At 49.8% G+C, this 20,153-nt stretch overlaps 2 protein-coding genes across 2 annotated transcripts; both read right to left on the reverse strand.

Moving 5' to 3' along the window:
* Positions 1–854: 854 nt before the first annotated feature.
* Positions 855–3,064, reverse strand: aicda (activation-induced cytidine deaminase). Its single transcript, XM_056286585.1, has 5 exons — positions 3,045–3,064; positions 2,029–2,194; positions 1,635–1,917; positions 1,394–1,509; positions 855–905 (listed from the first exon to the last, which is right to left on the reverse strand). The coding sequence occupies exons 1-5, from the start codon at positions 3,062–3,064 to the stop codon at positions 855–857; spliced, it is 636 nt and encodes a 211-aa protein (XP_056142560.1).
* Positions 3,065–16,395: 13,331 nt separating this feature from the next.
* Positions 16,396–18,797, reverse strand: nat14 (N-acetyltransferase 14 (GCN5-related, putative)). The gene is made up of 4 exons (XM_056286759.1): positions 18,480–18,797; positions 17,925–18,072; positions 17,479–17,784; positions 16,396–17,282 (listed from the first exon to the last, which is right to left on the reverse strand). The coding sequence occupies exons 2-4, from the start codon at positions 18,003–18,005 to the stop codon at positions 16,842–16,844; spliced, it is 828 nt and encodes a 275-aa protein (XP_056142734.1). The 5' UTR covers positions 18,006–18,072; positions 18,480–18,797; the 3' UTR covers positions 16,396–16,841.
* Positions 18,798–20,153: the final 1,356 nt, after the last annotated feature.

Genomic DNA, 20,153 nt, shown 5'->3' on the forward strand with positions numbered 1-20,153 from the left:
TATACCACACACACTTCACTGTTTAACCCAAATCCAACATCACCCTCCCTCCTTCCCCAGCCATGAGTGCTGTCATGACTGTTACAGCCAAGGGGGATCAGAAGCAACGTTTTCCTTCCTTCTTCTTGGCAGAACAAACTAAATGTGGTGAACCCAGTAAGATATCTGGGTCACATGATCAGGAATGAGTCATGTGATGATGATGATGATGATGATGATGATGATGATGATGTGCAGCACCAGCGTTGCAAACTGTATGTATGCAACGCTGGCACGCCAATGTCACATGTGTACAGATGATGGTAAAACTGCTCTTTTCAGGGCCTACCGTACTCCACTCTATACTGCCCACTTGTGGTGCAGTTATGGCAAAGCAGAAATGAAAAAGCTGCAGGTCATGTGTTTGTCACGAGTAACGGTCCCACCTTTCATGCTGTGCTGAGGAATTTTATGTACAAATGTATGTGTCGATTAACTTGAGTCTAAGAATGTGTTGTATTTTTTTGCTGTTGTTGTTTTTAATATGGACCTACCTATGTGTCTGCATAAAGTAAGAGTGGAATTGAATTGAATTAAATGAAGGCGAGGCTTTTTAATTCTCCCGCATGACTTCCGTGACGTGCCTGCAGAGCATCCTGGTCTTTTGGGAGTACTGGTTCTTCCCATCGCTCTGCGTATGAGCACCTATCCTGCATTCGCTTTGGGTTCTTACAATCTCTACCACAGCACCAAGTGTTGCCTCGTCTTTTTTTTCTTCTTCACATCTTCAGTCTCGGTTTAGTATTTTCTCTGTTTCACTGTAGCGACAGATCAACAGCAACGTGACCTCGCCTCCTTTCAGCTGCACCAGCGGCTCAAAACCCGAGAAGTTTGAACGCATCCCGCAAATCCTCTGCCTCACAAGGCTGAAAAAGAAAGAAAGAAAGAGTTTATATGTCATATGTAATATGAATATGAATGCAATATATAGGCCACTCCTGCAACAACAACAAAAAAGTTTTGGCTATATTGGGCCTACTATTTCAATCAGGGCTACTCCCAGATAGCAAAATTGCAGTGGCCCGGACCCGTCCCACACCCGACACTTCCATCCGGCCCACATACCGCATGGAATGACGGCACTTGGGCAGTCTGCTCCCGTTTGCCAGATCTGGGCGAGAACCAAGCCATAGCAATGCCGCATGTGCCACATATTTGGCAAAGGTTGCCCATATTTATTTTGTGATATTTAGACCATATTCACCATTTACCACACGGGCCACTTCAGGGTCACATCCATTTTGTCAGGGCCAGAAGGCCATTAGTGCCGCATCATTGCCTGAAGTGGCCCACATCCGGATGCTATCTGGGCTGGGTGGACTTTCATATTTGTTGATTTATTCACTGGTCTTACCTGGAGGATGCGGTTGAGTAACCGGGCCAAGCGAACAGTGTTTTGGTGCAGCCCATCCCAGGCCTTGAAACTGCTCTTTCTGTGAGCCACAAAAGTCTGCCAGCAATAGAAGTAGTCTGAGGAGAAAATACAGACATGATCCCTGCTGCTCAGGGGAAATAACACCAAATTCAGACACAACTGCTCTCTGGTGCGCACACACACACACACACACACACACACACACACACTCCTCTCTAACCTTTGTAGCTCATGACGGTGATCTGCACCCCTGCGTTTTTCAGCAACCTCAGGCCGTCCCTCTCACTGCTGTCCTCCATGTCACAGAAGTACAGACGGGAGACAAAGAGCCTGAGGCGGAAGTTGGGCGTCCTTTGGAGGAACTGGGCCAGTCTGAAGGAGCAGTTGGCGCAGGGAGACCAGGAGCAGAACCAGGTGACCGAGTAACTGAGCCTCCTGTCTCCGGTGTCCCCGTAGCCCCACAGTCCAGGACACAGGGCCCCCAGGTAGCGCAGGAACAGCAGCTGTATAGGAGAGGACATATAGCGATCAGAGGGGAAATGTGAGATTCGATGACACCAAGTGCAATGCACAACATGTTCCATTCTCCCTACATCCTTGTCTTGCACCCTTACCTCTACATGGCAGCCAGCTCGATTGCGGAGGTGTCCAAAATCGAAGGACATGGAGTCCGGTCCCACCCTCCTCTTCACCACAAAGCAGAGATATGTCTCATGCCGACCTTTTGCCCAACGCACGTTCTTATAATGGTAGAGGAACTTCTTCTGGGTCAGAAGCACACTAAACAGGAGGAGGAAAGCCCCTTCATAACGTACCACTGTTGCAGGAACGTGTCTTTTAATGCAAAACGAGTCAATTCAAACACACCAATGTTGCAGGAACGTGTCTTTTAATGCAAAACGAGTCAATTCAAACACACCATTGTTGCAGGAACATGTCTTTTAATTCAAATGAGTCAATTCGAAACGGCTGAACCCCACTCAAGTGTGATGCAAATTCATTTGAGTCAATCAATAAATCAATCAAACTATTCATAAAGCACAGCCTGCGCTTTTAAATGCAATGCATTTAACACCACGTGCACGTACACAGTTAAACATAAATAGTGACGAAGAAGAAGGCAAAGTGAAAAACCACAAAAATTAAAAGTGAATAAATACATGTAGTAAAAAGGCGTAATGTAAATAGACGAATGTAAAATCTGTGGTTAACCTACACTGTGAGTGATGGACAGTCTGCAGACAGATAATACATTCACTCTTTCCTCTCACTCTCAGTTTCACTCACTGCTTTTACTGAAACTTGGAGAAAGTTCTACATTCACGTGTACTACTTGTGAAACCGGTCAGTAGCATTCACAGATATTAATGGCATGGCGGTGTGATCACTGCAGTGTATTTTTAGTGCAATCAAAATCTAACATTTTACTCCTTTCACGTGTGAAAATATCATACCACCATGCCGTTAAACTGTCTGCATGTAAAGCATGCTGCACACAATGATGCATGAGACAGAAAGACACACAAAATGATGCATCATACAGAAAGACACAGAAAGACAGAATGATGCATGAGACAGAAAGAAAGACAGAATGATGCATGAGACAGAAAGATGTATGGATGTCGCTCACCTGTCTAGTTTGCTGATCATTTCAAGAGAGACGGGTGATGCTCACAGGCAATAAGGCAGTTGTGGTTAATATGGAGGTACATGGATTTGAGTATGTATGTATGTGTGTGTGTGTGTGTGTGAGTGTGTGTGTGTGTTAAAGGGAGGGGAAACAGACCAGATACTATACATCTAAACATAAACAGCCTCTGTGTGTGTGTGTGTGTGTGTGTGTGTGTGTGTGTGTGTGTGTGTGTGTGTGTGTGTGTGTGTGTGTGTGACAGAGCGTCTCTGGTTGGATGGAGATGTTTTTCAAACTACATTCAGGGGGAGGGCTGATGCAGAAAAGTCAAATCGCATCACTACAAAGAACACTGACGTGGTAAATGAGCTCCTCATTGGACGTGTTTGTGTGCTGGAGTAATGACGGGCTCAAGCAGGGCTCAGGCAGGGCTCAGGCCGGGCTCAGGCAGGGCTCAGGCCGGGCTCAGGCAGGGCTCAGGCCGGGCTCAAGCAGGGCTCAGGCAGGGCTCAGGCCGGGCTCAAGCAGGACTCAGGCAGGGCTCAGGCAGGGCTAAGGCCGGGCTCAAGCAGGACTCAGGCAGGGCTCAGGCAGGGCTCAGGCCGGGCTCAGGCAGGGCTCAGGCAGGGCTCAGGCCGGGCTCAGGCAGGGCTCAGGCAGGGCTCAGGCCGGGCTCAAGCAGGGCTCAGGCCGGGCTCAGGCCGGGCTCAGGCCGGGCTCAGGCCGGGCTCAAGCAGGGCTCAAGCAGGGCTCAGGCCGGGCTCAGGCCGGGCTCAAGCAGGGCTCAGGCCGGGCTCAGGCCGGGCTCAGGCAGGGCTCAGGCAGGGCTCAGGCCGGGCTCAGGCCGGGCTCAGGCAGGGCTCAGGCCGGGCTCAAGCAGGGCTCAGGCAGGGCTCAGGCCGGGCTCAAGCAGGGCTCAGGCCGGGCTCAGGCAGGGCTCAAGCAGGGCTCAGGCCGGGCTCAGGCAGGGCTCAGGCCGGGCTCAAGCAGGGCTCAGGCCGGGCTCAAGCAGGGCTCAGGCCGGGCTCAGGCAGGGCTCAAGCAGGGCTCAGGCAGGGCTCACGCAGGGCTCAGGCCGGGCTCAGGCAGGGCTCAAGCAGGGCTCAGGCAGGGCTCAGGCAGGGCTCAGGCAGGGCTCAGGCAGGGCTCAGGCCGGGCTCAGGCAGGGCTCAAGCAGGGCTCAGGCAGGGCTCAGGCAGGGCTCAGGCCGGGCTCAGGCCGGGCTCAGGCCGGGCTCAGGCCGGGCTCAGGCCGGGCTCAGGCAGGGCCCAGGCCTGGCCAGGCAGGGCTCAGGCAGGGCCCAGGCCTGGCTCAGGCAGGGCTCAGGCAGGGCCCAGGCCTGGCTCAGGCCGGGCTCAGGCCGGGCTCAAGCTGGGCTCAGGCAGGGCTCAGGCAGGGCCCAGGCCTGGCTCAGGCAGGGCTCAGGCAGGGCCCAGGCCTGGCTCAGGCCGGGCTCAGGCCGGGCTCAAGCTGGGCTCAGGCAGGGCTCAGGCAGGGCTCAGGCCGGGCTCAGGCCGGGCTCAGGCAGGGCTCAGGCCGGGCTCAGGCCGGGCTCAGGCAGGGCTCAGGCAGGGCCCAGGCCTGGCTCAGGCAGGGCTCAGGCAGGGCCCAGGCCGGGCTCAGGCCGGGCTCAGGCAGGGCTCAAGCTGGGCTCAGGCAGGGCTCAGGCAGGGCTCAGGCAGGGCTCAGGCCGGGCTCAGGCAGGGCTCAAGCAGGGCTCACGCCTGGCTCAGGCAGGGCTCAGGCCGGGCTCAGGCCGGGCTCAGGCCGGGCTCAGGCAGGGCTCAGGCAGGGCTCAGGCAGGGCTCACGCCTGGCTCACGCCTGGCTGGAAAAAACTTTACTGCGCATGATGATCAAAAAGGACCCATTACAGGGTGTAGCAGAAGGCCATAAAACGGCTTTTAATGGGAAGAAATTACACAATGCAGCATTTTACAAAACAATCAGAACGACCACACATGAATCCAGGAGCGCTTGACGTGATTTGTAACCTTTGGTGTTGCTCACATACGTCAATAAACCCTGGCCGGAACTTTCCGAGACCAGAAGGCTCACCCAGTCACTTAGCTTTTCCCAGATCATTAAATAAAAACTTCCAGATACCTTCTCGCCTTGATCCAAGCTGGGTAAACCCCCCTTATCCCCTCTGCTGCTCCTCCTCCTCCTCCTTCTCCTCAACCTTTCCATCCAGCCCTCCCTCCCCCCTTACGGCCCCAGATTTAGGGGAGCCATGGGCGTCCCCCATACTTCAGAGGCGCTGACACCTTCCCAAGCCTCCAATTTGGGTTTTCCCGAACTGTGTTAATCTGGGAACCAGAGACTTTGATGGACCTCCTTCACAGGCGTCCCCGGCAGTGCGGCTGACCAGCTGACCAACCGCAGTGTGTGGATAGCTCTCACCCACCGCCGGCCTTTGAACCGTCACATGATGTCATCCACCCTCGCCAAATCAGGATGTGTATTTTTTCACTTTCTCTCTGTCTCTCTCTCTCTCTCTGTGTCTCTCTCTCTGTCTCTCTCTGTCTCTCTCTGTCTCTCTGTCTCTCTCTGTCTCTGTCTCTCTGTCTCTCTCTCATTCTTTTCTCTTTTTCTGCTCTGTCTGTTTTAGCTCTGGCTTCGTCCACTCGCCCTGTGGCGCTGCATGCAGCCATCCTGCTTTCCCATGACTCCCCTCACCCTCTCATGCACTCTGTGGTTTGGGGAATTCACCGTTTCCCAGGGTAGCTGTTTTTGGAGCTCATCTATGTGCGTATGCGTGTGTGTGTGTGTGTGTGTGTGTGTGTGTGTATGTGTGTGTGTGCGCCTTTCTCAGTCATCTGTGTGAGTAGGTCATTAACACAGACTCCATGTTCTACATCATCTGGAACACATTTATGTAATTTATCCTATGATGGTGTGGTGCCCCGAGTTTTATGTTGGTTTGTGTTTATGTGTGGGTCTGCATGAGAGGCTGACTGTTGTGTTTATGTGTGGGTCTGCATGAGAGGCTGACTGTTGTGTTTATGTGTGGGTCTGCATGAGAGGCTGACTGGATGTCAGCTGTGCCCGGCGTCACATCACCGTAGCGCATGATTCTGACACTGCACCAAGGTCCCCACGCGTCTGAAAGAGACGGTCCTCCACCAAAAAACGACCCCATAGGTGGTTTGTACAAGCAGCTTATTACGACCTATAGGCCCCGTTTACACTCGGTTTTAAAAACGCATTTTGGCCGATCAGATCACAAGTGGACATGTCGATCATGCGTCTCAATGCGTCCTGCAGACCACTTGTGATCAGACTTCGTTACTCCGAAGGTTTCGTTACTGCCTACGTCACTCCCGCTACAAGGTCAAAGGGCCTCAGTCAAGCGCCGGATTTTCCGACTAGCTGTGAAAACAAAAGCTGAAGTTTGAAGATGTTTCAAGCACCAATACACGTGTGTGCAGACTGTTCCAGCTGGTGAGACTGACAGGACCGAGTCTTCTGCCCAGGTGGAGGTGAGGCGCCTCGTTTCACTTGTGCACCTCCAACCACCTACACTCTCTCTCTCTCTCTCTCTCTCCATTTTTCAAAAGTTGGCGCACGGTTACCAAAACAACCACCACATCCTGCATAGATGACGTATTTCCTGTTACGTCCTAGTCGGGGACGCATCGGGACGCATTAGCGTTCACACGGCAAAAGACATGTGGTCAAATGCATCCCAGACCACCTTGGCAAGTGGTCTGAGTAACCGGTTCACAAAAAGTGAGGTTTTAAGCTACTTCCTGGCGGTCCTGCGTAGCTATACTACGTCACTTCCCCTGTAACAATAAGCACCTCCTGCCACAAGCTGTCGTGAGAAGGAATGTTAATTAGAGCAAAGTTGAACGTCACACAGCGGTTATAATGTCCACGCTAGCTGACTTGCTAACGTTTGGCTAACGTTAAGTTAGCTCTTATAACCTTATTCATAGTAAACATGCTGCCAACAGCAATCTTACTTACTGTACTAGACGGAGAAACTACACAAAAACACACTGACTACATGTTCTATTGTTCTCACATTGTTTTAAAAACCCACAATGCACAGAGGCGAAAACTACCTGTGGCATACCTCCTGCTGCCAGGAGGGGGCGCTAATGTAGGAAGCGCTTCTGTGGGTCATAGTAGAGGACAAACGACCTATGTGGTCGTATGGGTTGGAGGGCTTGTTGATTTGAACGGGCGTGCATGTTTCTTTTCATCCTTCTCCAGCAGAACTTCACCGTCCTGGCCCGCATCAGATACCAAACTCTATCCCACCACTTCCCACCCAGCTCCCTCTGGCTTTGACCACATGTTGACCAAGGTCATCGCTCGGTCACGCATGAACGTTGGCGTACACTGAGAATCCTTGTGCACGGTGTGTATGTGGCGGGGTACAGTACAGTATATGAAGGCATGGCTGTGCATTTAACCCGTAGTCAGGGACAGAAACCGGCTGCAGGAAATGCCAAGTCATACTTTCCGAAACCCACCCGCCCACACCCTACACACACACACACACACACACACACATGCACGCACACATGCACGCACGCACGCAGCCATACCGTGCAGACGCACATTACCACAGTCACAAACAGGCTGTCTTTCCAGTGGCATGAACTCACATCTGTTTCCTGGCAACAATAATAGTTACAGATTGGTCGGTTAGAGGCCCAGCTAGCAGGTGTCTTCTCTTTTCCAGTCATGTAGAAAGAGGCTGATGAGGACCAGGAAGTGTCGGGAGGAAAAATTATGTTAATAAGCTAGGAATGACCGCCCACACACACACACATACTGACAATTTAATGTCATTTGGAGATCTGTATATTTTGCTTTTCTCCAGTCAAACATCAACTGATAATCAGAGGAAGCAGAAGAAAAACGCTGGCATTGTCACCAAAAAGGCTCGAGCAGATCATGGGAGATGCTCCAAGACTGTCTGCACAGCAGCCGTTCAGTCGGTCCTCTCCTCCTCCATAATTTGCCCGAGTCGGGTCAGCCTCCTCACAGGGCCGGGCCAGCGTATGAAGCGTCCTCCCTCCGCTGAAAATAATCGTCAGCTTCAAACCTGCCCGCCCTGCAGGGCGTCTGGGACCAATTCTTAGCAATCAAAACCAAAACAACCAGGCACGAGGCGCTACAAATAGGTGGGTGACGCAGAATGTCATTTTGATTATACAGCCCTCTGGGACTAAAGTTGCAAAACCAGGTCAAGTCAAAACCAAGTCAGAGGGAATCCACGTATTTCCTCCAGCCATGTACTATAAATCGGCTGATCTCAATCGGCAACCTAGCTGAAGAGTGATGTTGATTAGAAGCAACTGGTTCAGTACATGGGTGGAGTAAATACATGGTTAGGACTTTTCTAGTGGATTTTTTTCCTCATCCGAGTCGAGGGTCTAAGGATAGCAGGTGTCACTGTCAAGCCCATTGGGACTATTTTGTGATTTTGGGCTATACAAATAAACTTGACTTGACTGGGACTTTTATGCTCTGGACCTGGATTCTCCACCTCTAGGACTATCCATCCATTATCCAAACCGCTGCTCTCAGGGTCGCGGGGATGCTGGAGCCTATCCCAGCAGTCCAAGGCCTCTAGGACTACACAAACTAATCTATATCATATTCCAAATGAACTTATACTATGCCCATTGTTATTTTCTCTACTCTGTAGTGGCTGTACACAGTTTCTATTCATAACTATTAACAGTAGTTAATTTGCTAAAATTGTGTGTGTGTGTGTGGGGGGGGGGGTTCAAAAAACTATAATTACCTTTAAAGGGACCGTTCACTCCAAAATCAAAACTGCATTTTTTTCCTCTTCCATCCAGATCATTTTGGTGACTTGCTGAGTTTTGGAGATTTGGGCTGTAGAGATGTCTGCCTTCTCTCCAATACAATCTAACTGGATGGCTCTCGGCTTGTGTTGCTCAAAGTGCCAAAAAAGACATTTGAAAAACCCAACAGCAACGTCTCTTTCCAGAAATCATGACCCGGTTACTCAAGATCAGGGGTTCCCAACCTTTTTTGCACAGCGGACCAGTTTAATATTGACAATATTATTGCAGACCGGCCAGCGGGGGGTTATCTGGAACATAGGTTGGGTTTGTAAGTCAGTAGCATCGTAACATTTGAGTGACGTTTGGATATTAGACACACAACAGCACGTATTTTCCTCGCATGCACATATTAAAAACGCTGCAACTCAGCAAAATCACTGAATCAGTGGGAGCCTGGGGCTTGTTTCCCTGCAGCTAGACGGTCAAGACCAAGGCTGGATTAGTACCCCCAGGGGCCCCTGGGCACTGAAGCTCATACCCCCCCTCCCAACACACACACGCCCACCCCACGCCCACCCCACGCCCCAGCCATTACAGAGAGTGACATGCCCTTTCTGAACACATGTTGTAACATTGGGAGTTTGAATCATGATGGAAAATAGGCGTGGTTTTAGGAATTCAAAGCTATTGGCTACTGTCTTCCTGGGTGTTGGCGTGGCTGGGGCTCGGTACCGCTCGTCACTTGCCGTAGAAAAAGTGGTGGTAGGCCTACGCCACGGCAGTGCAATACAACCTATCGAATAGTATGTTCGATGATACAAATAACTGTTAGATAGATAGATATTTAGATAAATAGATACGACAGATAGATAGACAGAGATAGAGAGCAATAATAAAGTCTCAGCAAAATAGCTCCAGCCAAGTAGCTGGCAGGAGGGGTGAAAGAACGGCTTATAACGGTTTTATAGCATCCCGCTACGGACACACCCTATATGCAAATTGGCTGGTGTCTCCCTATCCACCGGCACAATTTGTCATTGGACACCATACAGCCAATCACAGATCTCTCTCGAGGGGCCGCAGTGGTCACATTCCAACCCGGAACATCGCCCATCAATAGGCATTTTCAGATTTTGATGTCAGTATCACTTTAAATCCCACCTTAATTATTTTGAGCTTCCAGTCAAGCTGGCATGTCAAGTTCACCAGACCATAATCACACACCTATTGGTAAAAGGCTGAATGACCAGTCCAGCTGAGCAGGTATGCCTACAGTTCAATAGACCAAGTACTGCCATGTCACTCACAAATCACAAGACAAGGAAACAATGGATTAAATCAGGTTTCAAAATAAGGCTCAGTAAGTGAGTTAGGCAACTTCACACAACTGCAAAAACCAACATATAATGAACTTGACAAACTGACTGCAATACAATATAGCAGCATCACACCACAGTGATGTAATACACGTTATGCAAACAGTATATCAGATAAACTCATCCACAAAATATACAGCAACACACAATCACAACAGATGATACTGCTCAATGCACAAACAACAATCAATGGTTCTTACCTTTAGAAGTTCTTCTTTCTTGACTTTCTCTTTGCAAACTCTGTGACCAACTCCTCAAAATCCTGCCACTGCAAATGAGCTCGAAGTGACGTTACTTTCCACCGTTTGTTCATCCCCGTCTTTGATCAGTTTCTTCTCCCGTTTGTTCGTCGTTTTCCCTATCTTGTTGCACCCCTAGCGGAGGCTGTGTGTCACTGCTGGAGCTAAAGACTTCCGGGCTAACGTTTTCGTTGCTAGCTAGCGGAGGCTGTGTCGCTGCTGGAGCTAAAGACTCCCGGGCTAACGTTTTCGTTGCTAGCTAGCGGAGGCTGTGTGTCGCTGCTGGAGCTAAAGACTTCCGGGCTAACGTCTTTGTTGCTAGCTAGCTGAGGCTGTATGTCGCTGCTGGAGCTAAAGACTTCCGGGCTAACTTTTTCGTTGCTAGCTAGCGGAGGCTGTGTGTCGCTGCTGGAGCTAAAGACTTCCGGGATAACTTTTTCGTTGCTGAAAGTTGTTTTTCTTTTACATAAATAAGACATTTCCACAACAAATTGATGTAGAAAAAGAGCAAATTGGTGCATACAAATTCACCGGAATGCAGGAAATTAAACGTGTGATGCTCAAAATTTCCAGGGGGAGGAGCCCCTGACCCCCCCGCTAAATGTGTCCCCCCCCCCAATGTTCAAGTGAAACTTACTCCCCTGCTAACTGGCAGCCCCGCTGGGCTTCCGGTTAACGCCGTCCGTTCCCTGCTGCTTGGCAGTTTCCCTGCACACTTCCCACTGATACAACCAAACTGATAGTGGGTCAGGTGACCATTAATTCCACTGTTTTTAACCTCGGCTTGACTTAAGAAAAACTGATCTGGAACCTGTGCAATGTAAGCCACCTGCTCTCTGTGCCCGCCCACCTCGACCGTTAGCCAGTCTATGCTATAGGGCAGTGTTTCTCAACCGGGGGTCCGCGGACCCCTAGTGGTCCGTGGTGTAATTGCAAGGGTTCCGTGAAAATAAAATATCTTTAAAAAAAAGATCCTATGACATTTATAGAAATAGGATTATTTTACTCAAATGTGACTGAGACCTTTATCTACCTAAACTATAAAGGGTAACAGGACTTTTTTCTCTAATTACATCTGTTTCACAAGTGTAATTTATTGTATTTTAATAAGAGATCTCGCTCCCGTTTGCATTGTTAAAAGTTACTGCATAAAAATTCTGTTGTTACGTATATCTGAAAGTTACTGAATACATATTCTGTGTTGTTACATATATCTGAAAGTTACTGAATACATATCCTGTTTTGTTACATATATCTGAAAGTTACTGAATACATATTCTGTTTTGTTACATATATCTGAAAGGTTGAGAAGCACGGCTATAGTGTATTACCGCTTGCTCACCAGTCACCACTTGCCCAGCCATCTCACCAATATAATAATCAACCATGAGACTTATTTAATTTTCTTGGAAACAACTTTTATTTCATTCTGACTGGCTAATTATCAAGAGAATGGGTCAAGCTTTGTGTCATATATCTGTGGAGCCCGACACAAACAAACAAACAAAAAACAGCATACATTTTTTCTCCCATCACGAAGGGCCCTTTTAGGGGCCCCTGGGCACATGCCCAGGTTGCCCATGTGGTAGATCCGGTGCAGGTCATGACATGCGAGTCATCAGTCGCAATCTACTCCCTGTATTTTCCCCAGGTGTGTCTGGTGTGTGGTGTGTGACTGTGTGAGAGTCTATAAACGGCCAAACTAAAGCACTTGGGGCCTTGATTCTTTTTGGGGGTTATTGGGGATGATCAGGGGCACCTATGAAAAATAGCAGAACATTAATTGAAATTATGCATAATTATGCATAAATATGCAAAATATGCATTTTTCTTTTTTAAAAAAATGGCTAAAAACCACTTTTCTCGGCATTTCAGATGATTCTGAGCATCTTTGATTTTTTTCACCTATATAAAAAAAATGTCGGACTTAGAAATGTTTTGGCATTATGCAAAATATGCATTTTTGCAAAAATGCACTTATGATCCTCTTTTTTTGGGGGAGGTGGTAGGTATTGTTCCAGAGAGGACCAGAAAAATAGCAGAAAATTCAAATATAATTATAATAATTATGCATTATTCTAAAAATGGCTAAAACCCACTTTTCTCGGCATTTCAGGTGATTCTGAGCATTTGGGGGGGGAGTTGGAGTGGGGGAGTGGGGGGGTTTAGGGGCAGGGGGAAGGCGGTTAGCTGGCAGGATGAAGAGGAGGGAGATGTAGACGGGCGGGTCGCCAAACCGCTACATTGTAGCGGGGGCTCTTCTAGTGAAGCCATATTTTAGGGACGGCTCATCGTATTTCCTTTTGAAGGAAGCTTTCCTTTCTCTGCAGCCTCTGCTGTCTGCCTTGTCATCCCCGTCAGATCTTCTATTTCCCCCGCCTCCTCCGACGAAGCGCTCAAGCAACGTCTGCTGGCTGGCTGGTTGCAACACGCACATCGAGCGGGTGAGGGGGGCGATGACCGACCGGTGACCTCGCGTGCGCTGCATTACCCAAGTTCAGCTTCAGCGGCCCCCCACCCTGCTGCGGGCGTGACGGGGGGGTTGGTGAGGGAAGGTGCAGCACAGACCGACCACACCGAGTTCAATGGGATTACCGCGCACATAGCCTATAACGTTATATTGTAGCGAATTCGGGGGACAACGCAACCACAGGAACTGCCGCGGCCGGGACGCGAACCCGTGTCTCCCGCACCGCAGGAGGCATCGCTGACCGCTAGACTAGAGGGTCAGACCCGCCAACCAGCGTGTCTTCTTATCCATGCACGTTACAATATTGTCCGTCCATCCATCCATCATCCAAACCGCTTATCCTGCTCTCAGGGTGGCGGGGATGCTGCAGCCTATCCCAGCAGGCACTGGGCGGAAGGCGGGGAGACACCCTGGACAGGCGGGGAGACACCCTGGACAGACCGCCAGGCCACCACAGGGCCCCCACATTATATTGAAACGGAGCACATTTCCACTCGCTGCGGGATTCGATCCAGGGTCGTACTGCACCACGGGGCGACATCGCTAACCGCGCGGCTGAAGGGGGCTGACCGGCCAGTGGGGGGGGGGGGGGGTAGCGTGATCCTCGCCCCCCTGGTGAAACCCCTCACTGTCGGGTGAAAAGAAGCGGCTGGTGACTCCACATGTATGGGAGGAGGCATGTGGTGGTCTGCAGCCCTCCCCGGATCGGCAGAGGGGTGGGGTGGGGGTGGAGCAGAGACTCAGAAGAGAGGTGTAACTGGCCAAGTACAATTAGGGAGAGGGAGGAAAAAGGGGGGGGGTATCGCATAGCAACAGTAACCATGAGGGAACAGGTGGTTATGCAAAGGGTTGGTTTCTGCCACTTTGTTTAACGGGAGATGGCAAAGCCCTCAAACAGCCCCTCGCCTGTTACGTCAGGTCAGCTTCATTTGTGTAGCCCAATGTCACAAATAGCAAACTTGCATCAGGGGGCTTTACAGCGACACAACACTTTATCTTATTTACTTGTTATCAACTTTATTACAATTATTTTGTTACTTTTACTTTTGTACTTCGTTACTTTTTAAATTTTACTTTACTACTTTAACGTTATCACTATTAAGACTTTACTTCTAGCTTGGCAGGTTGTGTGTACTGCTGTTTTCTTCTGTGGTCGTCACATCATTGAGATACGAGGCCAGTAATCTTTAGATAAGCACGCGTTGCTTTTCCAGCAGTCATGGCTTCCTGTCAGTGCAGCCGGTTAGGGTCTAACCACACGGGGTGTTGATTTGGAGAGACCCCTTGTTTCTCAGATTTATCTACTACTTTCAGCATTTTTTAATGTTTAATTAAAAAAAATTGCCTAATCTATCAGTCGGCCGCCTTGTGTGTCTCAACGTGATAAAACAAATTCTCCATTGGTTTTCTTTGTGTTTGCAGGTGGCGAGGCCCATCTCTGCACCACACACACCAACCCTGCACAAACATCCTACGTGTGACCGTGGCAGGTGAATGCGAGACTGACACGTCTTGAGGTTAGCGTACTAAAATTAGCAGCACTGCATGAGCGGTGCGAAAGCGAGGCCTGCGAGAACCGCTAACCATATTTGGCTAGACTCGCAGAAGACGGTACGCTGCACACATACAGTAGCTCACCTGCAAACCACAACGACACACAGATCCGACCAACCGTGCAGTTACATGCAATTAACACCCTGGCGGCAGCCTGGTACGCCACCAATAAAATGTCTCTTAAGTTTAAGTAACTTATAGTTGTTTTACTCTGAAGTTGCTGATCAAGTCACTCATCAGTATTTCCTGACTGGCTGCAGAAACCTGTTGAAAGGCGCTGTGCGTCCTTCTGCTGGAATCCTGGCCTCTGCCATTCAGCGATGGAATATCAAGCAAAGAAAGCGAAGACGAGCAACCTCGAGTAGCACACACAGTAGCTCCGGCTTGGTGATGGGCCTGATCACCGACGATGAGGAGACGGCGTACAGGAGAGGAGAAACAACCTCGCTCTCAACGTCGACAAAACCGAGGAGCCGATTGTGGACTACAGGGAGAGAGGGGGCAGGCCGGACCCCATCACCATCATTAGGACCGCTGTAGAGAGGGTCAAGAGCTTCAAGTTCCTCGGTGTCCACATCGCCGAGGACCTCGCCTGGGACGAACACACCAGGCACGTGGTGAAGACTGAAGAAGTTCAGCACGGGGCCCAGGATTCTACGGGCCTTCTACAGAGGCACAGCCGAGAGCGTCCTGACCGGATGCGTCGCCGCCTTGGCACGGGAACTGGACTGCCCACAACCCCAACACACTGCAGAGGGGTGTGCGGACGGCCCTGCATGCGAGTTTCCCTCCATCCAGGGCCTATACAATGGACGCCGTTTCAGCAAAGCCCGCAGGATTATCAAAGACCCCAGCCAACCCCAAGTATGGACTGTTCCAGCTGCTACTGTCAGGCAAGCGGTACCGCGGCCTCAAAGCCCGGACCAGTAGGCTCCAGAACAGCTTTCTCCACCAAGCAACCAGGCTTCTGAACAAAGAACATTAAAAACACTTAAAAAGCCTGGTGCCGGACTGATGGTACTGACCTGTGGTCTTCAGCGGATCATTAGTTTACCCACACACAGCACCTTCCATACACCACAATTATTATTATTACTGCTTTTTATGTTGTTTTGTTGTTATTTTATTACTATTGTTGCTGCAGTGTTGAGGAGCCGAAACACAAGAAGGGTACTCTCTTGTACTTGTATGAGACATAACAAATAAAGAATCTAGAACCAAACAGACAGTTGGCAGACACACAGCACATCTGCCCACATGTGATTTCTGCAGGCCCTCAGCAGGCACCAGTTTGCATGATGTGCTGCGTGATCTGCAGTGGACTGTGAAGGTGAGCCAAGTCTTTTGGGGGGAGGGGGCATCAGGAAATAACAGAAACAACTTAGGTGGCATGGCTTCTGTATTTATGAATGCAGAAATCTGGGGAGGGGGGGGGGTAGCGTCAGCCATCATCTTGTTTAAACTAGCACGATTCGGCAACACCCGCCGATATTTGCTCGTCGTGTTGTGCTTCAGCGAAGCAAAAATGTGACACATAGCACCTTTAAACTACGACCGTGACGCATTCACAGGTGGAGCTGCCCATATCAACTAAAACAGGGCAAACCCGAACAGGAAAGCCAACATAGGAGATGAAAGAATACTTAAACAACTGAAGAGGGCGCAGGTATTTTGCAGACTCAGGTGGACGTGAACGCCACAAGTGCGGGTGAGCGGCACAGAAAAGAGACAGAAGAGATGAAAGCGGACAAATTCTGCAAATCTGCACCGTCACGTAAACCACATGTACTTCCTACACAGTCAGCGTACATCCTCCAACATATCTGGGTGAGCATTGTCGAACACACACACACACACACACACACACACACACACACGCTTAGTGCATTTCCTGCGTTTAAATATCTGTTTCAAAAAAACAAACCACAAATACTGAAGCTTTAGAAATACGTTTTAACAAAATACTTTTGACTTCAACATTCAGTTCCAAACAACAACCTTCAAAGACCAGGATGGTTGAGTGCGTCTTGATGAAATAATGCAATTCATTATTCAGCAATGCAACTAGTAAAACTCAACTTATCCAAAACCTAGTTTTTTTTTTCAAGTGGGAAAATGTCTTGTCCACTTTAAATAAAAGGCATAAAAATAAACTTCAACTAAGTGATAATAATTTAAAAAGCAAACCACACTGAATAAATACTGACAAAAATAACACGACGAAAGACAAATAAATTATTAAATTAAACAAGTAGCCCATCCTGTTCTTGCGGTCACCCCTTTATCTTAGCCCAATTTACTCTTCTCGTCTCTCCTGTCCCTTTAGTATCGCCTGGATCGTCTTCATTTCTCAATTTCACCCTTCACGAGTGCGTCCACACCCCACTACAGGTCTTTGTAAAACACTTTTGTGAGGGCGAAGCCAAGAAAGCCTCTCTCTGGAGTCTCTAGCTTCTTCTCCTCATCCTCTCCATCGGCCCCCTCGCCCAGCTGCTGGTAGCCAAGCTTCCTGAAGAAGGCTTCCCCCACCTTGGAGGGGTAGGGGACATGGGCGTAGACTCTGCGTGCCGCAGTCTCCCCCTCCCGCTGCTCCAGACTCTGGACCAGGAGCCTGCCCAGGCCCTCCCTGCGGTACCAGCAGCCTACCACCACCCTGCAGATCCTCCGGATGCCCGCTCGTTTCTCGCTCTCCCTGCACACGCAGCCCACGATCTCTCCGTCGCAGTCGGCCACCCACACCTGCCCCGCCGCCTCCTCCCTTTCCGGGTCGATCCTCTCTGTCGACGTCTCCTTCTCTTTGTCCTTGGGTCTCATTCTGCGCCTTGGCTGAATAAGAGAAACAATCGTTGACAACATCACGAAAACTCACCAAGATTTGTTGCCCAAAATACGAAAGCTAATGAACTCCCACATGAGCATCTTGCTGCCATGTGCCCACCCTCCACGATCCGGGCAGCCAGGCCCTTGCATGTGCAAACTTGGCTAACAATGAAAAGAAATAAACTTGGAAGATGAACGCTACCTTCTTTGTTACTTGTGTTTTGCCACTGATCCTAGTGAAGACATTCGGCAGAGTCTCCTCCTCCGCCCCTCTATAGCTGCTGCCCACATAGTCCCAGTAAGGGCGGCTGGTACCTAGGACCCCTGTGGCCCGGGGCATGGTGATCTTGAGAAAAACAATCAGAAGGAAGACAGGAATAGCGAGAGCCAGGATGAAGGAGTGAACGAGGCAGCGGAGGACGGAGGACAGGATGGCCAGGATGAAGAGGCAGAGAGGACGGGTGAGGATGTGAAGGATGAGACGGTTTTCCGTTCCCTCACAGCCCTCCTGGAAAGAGAGAGAGACAACACCGATATCAGAGAGATGCTGGAAGCAGGACGAGACACACTTTGTTTAATGGTTGTAGTGAAACTGTGTGGCGCCCGAGCCGCAGCCCCGCACGTCACAGCAGCTGCGTGTGTGCGGACCTTGACGAGGGCTTTCACGAGCTCTACGTCGTCTTCCCTCATCCGCCTTATCACCAGCTGATCCAGCTCCAGCTTCACCATGTCTGCCCGTCACGCACAGGCAGCACCACGCAGTTAAAGGCAGGGCCACGGCGCACACGTGGGGCTCCTGTGACACCAGACGAGAACAAGGCTGAAACAGAAGTGCGTCGCTCTGGCAGCTGACGCAAAGCACACAGCCATTGCGGACAGTGTGCACAGACCGGAAACGCTGTTTGGTTCAGACGTGTGTGTAGCTTTTCCCTAGAAGAAGAAGAAGAAGAAGAAGAAGAGAAGAAGAAGACAGGGTCGGTTTGCACCAGTCACGTCGCAGCACAGCGCGCACGGGGGGATTTACATGACGCATCTATTCGCCTCCGCGAGCCATCCGCGCGCTTAATAACGGCCATCGAACGTACGACGCAAACTGAACGAGCCTCCCCCCCCTTCCAAATCCCTCGCGCTGTGCTGCGGCGGTATCGCCGACCCTGACGTAAGGAGGAAGACTCCCTGACGTAAGGAGGAAGACTCGCCTACCTTCCTCGGGGGCCCCGTGCAGAGACGGTGACGAGCGCGGGAGGATTAGTTCAGGCGCCCGCGCCGCACCGCAAGACTCGGGGAGTTTGCGCGCAGGACGCCATGCCGGACCCGGCGTTACGCCGCCCGCAGTCCGCGTCCGCTGTCCGGGCCGCCCGCTCTACGCCGTTTGCGTACGGCGAATCTCCGTTGCGCATGCGCACGACTGGCAGCCGCATAAATAGAAGTCCGCTCGCTTTGTAACCGTTTCCATATTCAAGCACGTGACCCGGCGTGTGTCGGTCCCCTTCGAACGGAGGTGGGTCCGTCCATAGGCGTTGCTAGCCCACTTTTGGGGGGGGGGTGCTGCCGCACCCCTAAATTGAACCCCGGCACCCCTAAAATTGAAGAGATTTTTTTTATTTTTGACTGTATGTCCGTGTTTAATAAGCTGAAGAAATGTCAAAACATATCCGGTATATGGTTTAAACGTAATAGTGTAACGTGCATGGATAAGAAGACACGCTGCCCGCTGGCTCGCGGTTCTTATCCTTTAGTCGAGCGGTTAGCGATGTCTCCTGCGGTGCGGGCGGTACGGGTTCGCGTCCCGGCCGCGGCAGCTCCTATGGTTGCCCCCCGAATTCGCTACAGCATCCTCCCTCACCCCTTTCTTTTAAGTAAAGGCACAAAAGAAATAAAATAAATGATCTTCTGCTGTAATTGGTAACTTATGACTTGTAAATGAATGAATGACAATATATATAGTTTAGCTATGAAGAAAATAAAAAAATCGGTAACACTTTAGTATGGGGAATGTAGTCACCATTAATTAGGTGCTTATTAGCATGCAAATTAGCAACATGTTGGCTCTTAATTGGCCATTATTACGTACTCATTAATGCCTTATTCTGCATGGCCTTATTATACAACCAGTAAGCCATTAACTATGAGTTTTCCCTCTATAACCTCAGAAGTACTGCTTATTAGTAGTACCATCTCAATATGCTTTGCTTAGTGTGGCCTTTATAAGGTGGTAGTACCACAAGAAGAGTTATTCTCCCTTACTAACACTTAATGAATATGCTCTGTTCTTACATAACGCAACACACAAAACTACAAGTGTTCATAGTGTTACATAACTCTAAATTAAGTTTTTGTTACTTAGAATATGTTCCCCATACTAAGGTGACATCTTGATCATTACTAATTCACTAGTAATTAAGTTTTTTTATGTTCCCCATACTAAAGTGTTACCAAAAAATCAAATTCTTGTTCAATATTGTTTTCTTTCAGTCTTGATGCAAAGTGACATTTTTACTGCTGTGACCCAATGGACAGTTAAAGCTCCTAGAAAGGAATGTGTTTAACCTCGATACGCCGCCACCCATGCAAAACACTCCCAGCAAACGGCTGAAACAAAACAAACACTCGGGTACTCCAAAAAACAGCATAGCGCTCGATATCAAAGAAATATGTCGTCTGATACTCAAGTGACCCGAGAACAGAAGCAGGTGATGGGGGCCAACTCGTCTCCGGTGTCCAAGGAGGAGGATGTCGTCTACCCGAGTCCCGTCCCGTCCGTCAGCTAGCAGGAACGCATGGCAGAGAGCGGGGGCTTGACAGTACTGAAAACTATCTGCATGCAGTTTGCAGGAGAAAAAATACTGGAAGTAATAAAACGCATCGATGAAATAA

This window comes from Lampris incognitus, chromosome 9 (genome assembly GCF_029633865.1).
Source record: "Lampris incognitus isolate fLamInc1 chromosome 9, fLamInc1.hap2, whole genome shotgun sequence".
Taxonomy (NCBI): Eukaryota; Metazoa; Chordata; class Actinopteri; order Lampriformes; family Lampridae; genus Lampris; species Lampris incognitus.

Bases quoted from the DNA above. Each gene is read 5' to 3' on its own strand.
- aicda (XM_056286585.1), bottom strand. From the start codon at position 3,064: ATGATCAGCAAACTAGACAG. The intron at 2,195-3,044 runs GTGAGCGACATC...CCTCCTGTTTAG, and splicing joins ATGATCAGCAAACTAGACAG to TGTGCTTCTGACCCAGAAGA. The intron at 1,510-1,634 runs GTTAGAGAGGAG...TTTTCTCCTCAG, and splicing joins CACCGTCATGAGCTACAAAG to ACTACTTCTATTGCTGGCAG.
- nat14 (XM_056286759.1), bottom strand. From the start codon at position 18,005: ATGGTGAAGCTGGAGCTGGATCAGCTGGTGATAAGGCGGATGAGGGAA. The intron at 17,785-17,924 runs GTCCGCACACAC...CTCTCTTTCCAG, and splicing joins TCGTGAAAGCCCTCGTCAAG to GAGGGCTGTGAGGGAACGGA. The intron at 17,283-17,478 runs GTAGCGTTCATC...TCTCTTATTCAG, and splicing joins AAACACAAGTAACAAAGAAG to CCAAGGCGCAGAATGAGACC.